We start from the raw sequence: 9,272 nt of genomic DNA, 5'->3' as shown, positions 1-9,272 counted from the left end.
AATAAAAATAATTCTTCACAGAGCCACCGTTAATCAGTCATTCCAACTCAAAAATGCATTAACAACAAATTAAAAAAATAAAGTTTTGCATTAAAAATATAATAACATGCATTTTTTTGCATAAATAATCTATCAACATACAATTTTTTCGACAAAACCTTTGACAATAAAAATTACAAATATGGTTTAATACTTCATGATAATCAAAACCTGGTCACTATTTTCACATCTTTTCGGAAAATCATGATTTTCAAAAAAAAACGATCATGTATTAAAAAAAAAAACAAATAAAAACAATTCTTCACAAAGCCACCTAACATTAGTCATTCCAACTCAAAAATGCATTAACAACAAATTAAAAAAATACAGTTTTGCATTAAAATATAATAACATGCATTTTTTTGCATAAATAATCTATTAACATACAATTTTTTCAACAAAAACTTTAACAATAAAACTTAAAAATATGGTTTAATACCTCATGATAATCAAAACCTGGTCATGATATTCACATCTTTTAAAATCATCATTTTTCAAAAAATTCAATCATGGATTAAAAAAAAAAAAAAAATGTACGGCAAACTCAAACAATAAAAATTAAAAATATGGTTTAATACCTCATGATAATCAAAACCTTGTCATGATTTTCACATCTTTTTTGGAAAATCACAAATTTTCAAAAAATTCGATCATGGATTACAAAAAAAAAAAAAAAAATCTGTTCTTCACAGAGCCACCTTACATCAGCCATTTCAACTCAAAAATCCACCTCCAAACGAATAAATTACATCCTATTGAGTACATGTTTTGATAAACAACACTATAAGGAATCAAAGCCCTAAATTATGAACACATTATCATCAATAAATCAAATCAAATCGATTAAATTGAGCAAAAAAAAATAAAAAGGGCAGTTCTTCACAGACAACAGTCATTGAATCTAAAAAATGAAGCTCAAATTGAATAAATCAGATCAAATTGAATACATCTGATTATAAACAAGACTATAACGATTCAAAACCCTAGAAATCTAACACATTATTTGTAATATATCGTGAACAATATATCAAAAGGAGGAAAAAAAAATAAAACAGCAGAAATTTTTTTTTCACATACGTCACTATGTTCTTCTAAACACTCAGGCTGTAATTGAGTAAATTAAATAAAATTGAATAGGGTAAATGATAAAAGACATGAAAAAGATTTAAAACCCTACAAATTTAACTAATTATTTTCAAAATATGGACTGAAATTGATCAAATGGTGGAAAAAAAAAAGAACGCAGAGTTCTTACCTGGTTTCGTGAACCCGTGGCTTCAATATCCAAATTAATATGTTTTTCTCAAAGATAATCACAAATTCGTAATAGAAATTTCTAATGAACACATTTACGATCAATATGCCTCAAACTTTTCACAGATTCATGCCCTATTTGGCATGAAACAAAAAGAAAAGCGGAAACCCTAAAACCCGTAACATTCATGATCCAAAAAATTGAAATTTTTCCACCATTTAATGCATGAAAAGACTGAAAAAAGCAGAATAAAGCCTGAATATTCGATCACATGGCAAAAAAAAAAGAAGAAAAATGATAAAAAAAAGACAAAATTTGAAGAAACCCGTGAAGAACATTGTGCAGCCCGTGTTCTTCACTAGACTCCCTGATCCGGTACAGTGACAGAATCGCCCGGTTCTCTCTGGAATCGGGCGATTCCATGTAAAATACCAGAACCGGCACGGACTGTGCTGATTCCCGAGTCGAACGGGGAGAGTCCGGTTCGACTCGACGTTTTTTAAAACACTGGGTGAGACTATTTTAGATTTCGCTATGGTCTACGACCTAGCAAAATTGAACACTTACTTTAAAAAGCGAGATGAACATTTAATAACCTATCAAAGTTGAACATATAAAAGCCAGATAGACTTCTTCTTCGTAGAGAAAATAGGCCGACCATCACATAAAGACTGCAAGGTTATCCTAGGAGAGAGATTGACTACCCAACATAGGCTTTTGTGGTTATGGATGTCTCCATAAAGATATGGAAGAGAAGGAGTGAAAGTAATGGGTGTCCAAGAACTAGGTGGTGGAATTTAAAAAATGAAAAAACAGATTTATTTAGGGATAAATTAATTGAAGAAGGAAAATGAGACTTTGAAAATGATGTCAATGTAATATGGAATGAGATAGCTGGCTGTATTAAGAAACTAGCAAAAGAAGTTTTAAGAGAATCTAGAGGGAAAATAAATTCTGATAAGGAAACTTGATGGTGGAGTGATGAGGTTCAAAAGGCCATTAGTAAGAAACGATCATGTTATAAAACTTGGTAGTGTAATAGAAATCATCAAAACTTGGAGGAATATAAAAATGCTAAGAAAAACGTTAAACAAATAGTAAGTAAAGTAAAACTTAAGGCATATGATAATCTATACAATAAACTAGGAACAAGAGAAAGTGAAAAAAATGTTATCAAATTAGTAAAAATAAGAGAAAAAAAATGTAGGGATCTAAACCTTATTGAATACATTAAGAGTAATGATCAAAGGGTGTTGGTGAAGGATGACGAGGTTAACAAAAGGTGGATAGTTTATTTTCAAAATCTTTTAAATGACGAACACAATTAACATACTGATAGAAGGAACTGTTGGTATAAATGATCGTAGAGGCCATAGATACATTTGTGAGATTCGGATGTCGGAAGTGAAAGAAGCTTTGAAAATGATGAAGATGGGAAAGGTTTAAGGACCAGATGGTATCTCAATAGAGGTTTGAAAGTATATAGGGGAGATTCACATTGGCTAACTGACGGAGCTGTTCAACAAGGTGTTGAGAACCAAAAAAATGCCAGAAAAATAGAAGAATAGTATTGTAGTACCTATTAGGAGACATACAGAATTATGTGGATCAAGCTTATGAGTTATAGTAAGAAGCTCTGAGAGATAGTGATTGAGCAACAACTAAGGCATAAAATGAGTGTATCTGAAAACCAAATTGGTTTAATGCCAGGAAGATCAACAACCGATGCTATTTTCTTACTTAAGCAATTGATTGGGAAGTTTAGGGCGAAGGGAATCGAGCTCCATATGGTCTTTATTGATCTAGAGAAAACTTATGATAGAGTACTTCAATATTTGATTTGGCGGGTGTTGAAAATAAAACAAAGAAGTCTCCAAACAGTACATCGACTAGGTAAAAAATATGTACGATGGAGCGCTAATTACTATACGAAAAACTAGTAGAGAGACTAGTGAGATTCTTGTGACGATAGGTCGGTATTACGGGTCAGTATCAAGATCGTACCTCTTTGTTTTAGTTATGGATGACTTAATTAGGTACCTAAATGATGAGATACTATGGTGTATGTTATTCATAGATGATATAGTTTTGATCGATAAGACCTGAAACAATGTCAACACAAAGTTAGAACTTTGGAGGGATGTTCTGGAATCCAAAGATTTTAAAATTAGTCGGACTAAGATAGAGCATATGGAATGCAAGTTTAGTAATAATAGGACTAGAGATGAGGAAGTGGTATAGAATTCAAAATGAATCAATTCGGAAAAATTTAGGTGTGGCACCAATCGATGATATGACGAGAGAAAGTAGACTACGGTGGGCTAGCCATGCGTGGCGCTAACCCAGTACGACACCTGTTAGGAGGTGCGAGTTAGTTCAAATACAAAGATTGAAAATGACAAGCGGTAGGCCCATAAGAACATGGTTGGAAGTAGTCTGAAAAGATATGGGGACTTATGGCCTCACTAAGCATGTGGCATTTAATAAAGCAGATTGGCGGATCAGAATTCATGTAACCGACCCCAAATAATTGGAAAAATGTTATGATGATGATGATGATACAAGCTATGTACGAAACACCTAAAAAGATAACATTATCCAAAATAATTCTAAATAAGGTAATATATTCGTGATACAACTAATCGTCATCCAAACATTCCCTAAGAAAAAAGATCACTAAAGTTTCATGCCTCGTAAACTCAAAATAAGCTACTTACAAATTATTTCGAGGCAACACTTACCAAGTTAACAAAGTTTCCAAAGATTTTATGAATATCCACATTTCAGAAAATAATTTACGTTTTTCTAAAGTTTTGGAGTTTTTGACAAATTCAAGACACCAAAGGGAACTATTATTTTCTCCAACCATGTTATGGTCAAATTTTGAATTTTTTGAAGCAAAACTGTTATACTTTGTTCAAATTATTGATAAGTGGACTTGACCTGCCAAACGCTATACGTCAAAGTCCCCAATCCGTACACTGAATATCCACCGAAATGTTTTGAACCGTTACCATGGGACTTTTTAAAAGCCATGTGAATTGAGGGCCCATCTAGGGTGGCCTCCATGTGCGTAAAAGTAAGGCTTTTGAGATTCAAACTCGTCTCACTCACCAAGAATCTGCCCTTTGTTTATCATGTACTAAAGTAAAAAATCACCATTTTTCGTGATGCACGTTAAGGTTTAAGTTCATTGGAACCATTGAATATTGTAGTCTTTGCATCCTAACCATTGACTAAGTGGTATAATTTTTCTTTTTATTTTTAAAAAGTATATTTGTTTCAATCTGACCATAGATCATCTATGGCCGTTAAGTGTCATCACCGTCCAATTAATGAGTGGGAGTAATGAAAAAAGAGTGTACCCACCAAATGACTTGACCCCTTCGGTATAGCTAATTTAATCTATTCAAAAGGACATGAATGGAAGTAGTGAGAAGAGATATGGTGACTTATGATCTGACTAAAAATATACCCGTTGGTAAAGCAGAATGACGGAACATAGTTCATGTGGTTGACCCTAATTTGTTGATGGAAGTTTGTTAGGCAACCTGGGGCCAGCTGGAGTTGGGGGTGTTGTTTGAAATTTAGATGGGGAGATTGCTTTATGTTATGTAGTAGGTCTGTGTGGGGAGAAAATAGCAAATGAAGCAGCGCTATTGGCGTTATTACAAGGTCTAAAAATTTTGAAGCCAAGGGATGTGGTGGAACCGTACATAATTGAAGGAGACTCTTTAAATATTATTAATTGGCAAATCGGTGACTCGAATAAGTTAGACCCATATCTGTGTTGGATCGGGTGAAAAGGTGGATTGGATCGGAAGAATAAGTGGAATCGATAATTTTTTCCCAAATTTTTTAAAAAATAATTCAAGAAAAAATTGTTCATCCATTTTTTTTTTATTTGTTTTGCTTGACTTGGTGAAGAATCAGTCGGATTCACTGAAGAATCGGCAGTTCCACGAAAAAATCGGCGAGTCTACCATTATAAATCGACCGAATCCCGATTTCTTACAGGATCCTGGACAGTCATAGCAATTTCCGATCCGGATCGCTTGATTCCGGATGGGTTTACCGATTTTTAAATCACTGGGTATAAAAATGTCTCTAGACCCCCGTGGCAATTGGGAACCCTATGGATGGCTGTGATCGAGATTGGGAATCAATTGTGTGCCTCATGTTTATGAGAGGCTAATGAAGTTGTTGGTTCTCTTGCAAAGAGGGGAGTTTTGTTTCAATCCCCTAAGTTTATGATGCTTTATTTGTATAAGTCTGACGTAAATTTCTATTAAGAAATACAATTTCAGTACTCTTGTCAAAAAACAAAAAAAAACAAAAAAAAAATGAAGAATTCTTTTTTCCATAAAAAACATTAGTAGTTCACCAACTGTTTCGATATTAAAAACAAATCCTAATCAACACAATCGGCTTACCCACAATTGTAAATGCGCTTTTGAACCAATGACATGGGGAACCTTCTCAATTCGCTTAATGTTTCAAAGTAGAGAATGAGAGCCATTCAAAGTTAGCACCATTCAAATTTGATAAATAAACTAACTTCAAATGGCAAGTACCCAAAGTTAGTCAAATAATTTGAAAGTAACTCCATTCCATGACTGCTAATTATATTGAGTTCACAAAATCTAAAAGAGGATTTGTCAAATAAAAGGTCCATTCATCTAATTAAATGAGAAGTCCAGCCACCGTTTGTAGCTGGATCAAGTCAAGTACAGGAATTTACATGCACCCAAAGACCAGTCTCACAATCTTGAAGAAATCAACCACTCTTGTCATCAACTTGCACCCAATCACATAATGTTTTCCATTTTATAGCCTCCTACACACAAAACCCATCTTCAAGCAAACTAGTGTTTTTTTGTTCATGGATAGAGTGGAGATCCCTTCATACTTCCTCTGCCCGATTTCTCTCCAAATTATGAGAGATCCAGTGATTGTATCCACTGGAATAACCTATGATAGGGAGAACATGGAGAAATGGATTTACATTTACAAGAAGAAAACATGTCCTATGACAAACCTTGCCATGGATCCAGACCTCACTCCAAACCACACGCTGCGCTGCCTAATCAAATCTTGGTGCATCATCCATGCATCTAACGGTGTGGAATGCGTTCCCTCTCCTCGCCCACCAATCCCCAATGAAGAAATACTCCATCTCTTGTCAGTGTCACGAGGGTTCAAGATAGAACCATTATCAAAATTGAAGGTTCTTGCTATGGATAGCGAGATAATGCGCCGACGCCTAGAGGCAGCTGGTGCAGTTAAAACCATGGTTGGCCTCGTCCTGGACAAACAGGCACGAGAGGTCCATAATTCAATGGTTCTTGAAGAAGCTCTATGCATACTTCACCTTCTCCAAATAACTGAAGATGAAGTTAAGCACTTCACAGCAAATGGTTATGATGGACTCATTGAATCCTTGGCATGGGTCTTCCATAATGGAAGTAATCAATCAAAACTTTGTGCGTCCTTGATTTCAAGGACTATCTTCAAGATGGTTGAAGTGGGTGTTCTCATGGGATTGAAGGATGAACTCTTCCGTGGCATGGTCCATGTCTTGGTTAATCGAATGTCCAACCTTGGAACCAAGGCTGTATTGCATGCACTAATGGAGGTTTGTACGTGGGGCAGGAATGGAGTCAAGGCATGCAAAGCTGGCTTGGTCCCTGCTCTTGTTGAGTTCTTGATAGAGACTTTGGAGGAGAAGAGTTGTGAGTTGTTACTTGGGGTGTTAGATTTGCTGTGTGGGATTTCTGAGGGTCGCTCCGAGTTGCTTAAACACAGGGCCGGCTTGGCAGTGGTTTCGAAGAAAATTTTAAGGGTTTCACCGGTGGCAGATGAGCATGCCGTGAATATATTGTGGTCCATATGTAAATATTGTGATTGTGAGGAGGTTAGCAGGGAGATGTTGCAAGTAGGGGCAGTTGCTAAGCTTTGCATAGTGGTGAATTTTGAGGGTGATAGTAAAGCAAAGAGGAGAGCTAGAAAGGTACTTGTGTTGAAGTCCAGGGAGTGGAAGTACTCATCTTGTGTTCCAGGGCATTTGCTTTCTAGATACCCTTAAAGATATGGGATTGTATGAGACCATTTACTTTGTTACAAGGAGGTCAGAATTTCTCATGGCCGTCAAATGTCGAGTTGGATGGCTTGGGCTGTGTCACAATATTCCAAAGTGTTTATTTTAAACTTTGAGGCGACTGAATGACACACTCACAATCACCAATTTAAAATCTGATGGACAAGAGTAATTGTGAACTCCCGAGTAAATAGTTTCTTTGTAAACTTTTCCTATAGATGTATGATTACGGGTCATTCTTAACTTTGAGGTATATGATTGACGAAAAGTCAATTCCAACCTCTTCCATGTTCTCAACATTTTTCAGGTTTGTTCTAAGGGAAAGCTTTCTATACTTCCCCTATAGCATAGATGTTTTATCTTCCCTCTTATCCAACCGTCCATTCTGAATGGACGGCTAAGATTGCCCCAATCACAATGTCACGTCTCTACACTATTTTATTTTTAATTTTTTTTCTATAAACTTTTTTGACACCAAATTTTGGACATCCATTCCTCTATTAAACTTGCACTAGCGAAAAAAATATTAGAAAAATACTTTCAATAAAATAAAATGACCAAATTCCCCTAAAAGTTCAAAGGTATTTTGGTCATTATATTTTATAGAAAAAATTATTTTTAATATTTTTTTATAGGTGTTACCCAATGAGAAGATGGCACGTAACAAATTTTATATTCATACAATTTGTATAAAAAAAATTAAAAATAAAATACTTTGAGACATCGGATCTAAGATCAAACGGTGAGTGGTTCTCTTGAGAAAAAATGGACGGCTGGATGGTAGGGGGAGGATAGAACCTCTATGCTGTAGGGGGAGCATAGAAAGCTTGCCCTTGTTCTAATGCTAATAGAACTCTTTTTCTTAAGCTCTATCCATTAAGATGATTCAATTTATTATTCTTAAGCTCTAAACAATAAAATTTGAGCCTCCCCCTACCATCCAGCCGTCCATTTCTGAGAAAAAAATGGATTTCAAGTTTTGAAAATAGTATATTTTGTAACACATTTTTGGGTCGTCAATCTTTAAGGCTTTAAAGTTTTTATAGATATGTCAATCTACACTGTTTTTGAAACTTTAAATTTTATAAATAAATATAAAAATATATTTTAAGGCTATCACAAAGATTTCTAGTATTGAAACCACATTTCTCGACAGTATTTGAAGGTAGGCTCTAATTTGATTGTTTAGAGCGTAGGCTCTATACAAACCACACCCATATATATATATATATATATATATATATATATATATATATATATATATATATATATATATGAGCAATGATCCAATGCAACGGTTGTATCATAGTACAATGCAATGACACTTCCAGAAAACCATGTTTGTGTTATTTGTATGACCTCAAATTTTGCATACACACTCTCTTCATCTCAATAATTAATGCCTCTAAAAAAAAAAAATTCAATTTGAACCCTAGATATGGTCAAAATGAGTGCCCTCCGAAATCGAATCTAGACCACTATTTTTGTGAATTTCAAAATCTTAGCATTTATAAACTCATAATCATTTTTTTTGTTTTTTAAAATTATTCATCTAATGATAACAAAGACATCCAAAAAAATTGGAAATGAAAAAATCCTTCTAAGGCCTAGATCTAAGCATATCACCAAAATGAATGGTCTATATTAATTGGGCTAAAAAAAATACTTTCTAGGTTGTTTTTTAATTTTTTATTTTTTTGTGATTATTCATTAGAATTAAAAGAGTATATATTTCAAAATTTGGATAAAAAAAATGGCCATACGATGATTTTTTAAGGTTGTTACATCATATTACTATAAAACAGTTGTATGAAATCATTGCCCTATATAGTAATATGAACCTTAAAAAACCATCTTATGGCTATTTGTTTGATCCGAATT

At 34.3% G+C, this 9,272-nt stretch overlaps 1 protein-coding gene across 1 annotated transcript; it reads left to right on the top strand.

Moving 5' to 3' along the window:
- Positions 1-6,048: 6,048 nt before the first annotated feature.
- LOC18444384 (E3 ubiquitin-protein ligase PUB23) lies at positions 6,049-7,634 on the top strand. Its single transcript, XM_006854557.2, has one exon. The coding sequence runs from the start codon at positions 6,177-6,179 to the stop codon at positions 7,377-7,379; it is 1,203 nt and encodes a 400-aa protein (XP_006854619.1). The 5' UTR covers positions 6,049-6,176; the 3' UTR covers positions 7,380-7,634.
- The last annotated feature ends 1,638 nt before the right edge of the window (positions 7,635-9,272 follow it).

Source organism: Amborella trichopoda, chromosome 11, assembly GCF_054954075.1.
Source record: "Amborella trichopoda isolate Santa Cruz 75 chromosome 11, AtrichopodaSantaCruz75HAP2 v2.0, whole genome shotgun sequence".
Lineage (NCBI taxonomy): Eukaryota > Viridiplantae > Streptophyta > Magnoliopsida > Amborellales > Amborellaceae > Amborella > Amborella trichopoda.
Note: the sequence above shows the minus strand (reverse complement) of the source record. Positions and strands in the feature narration are given on the sequence as shown.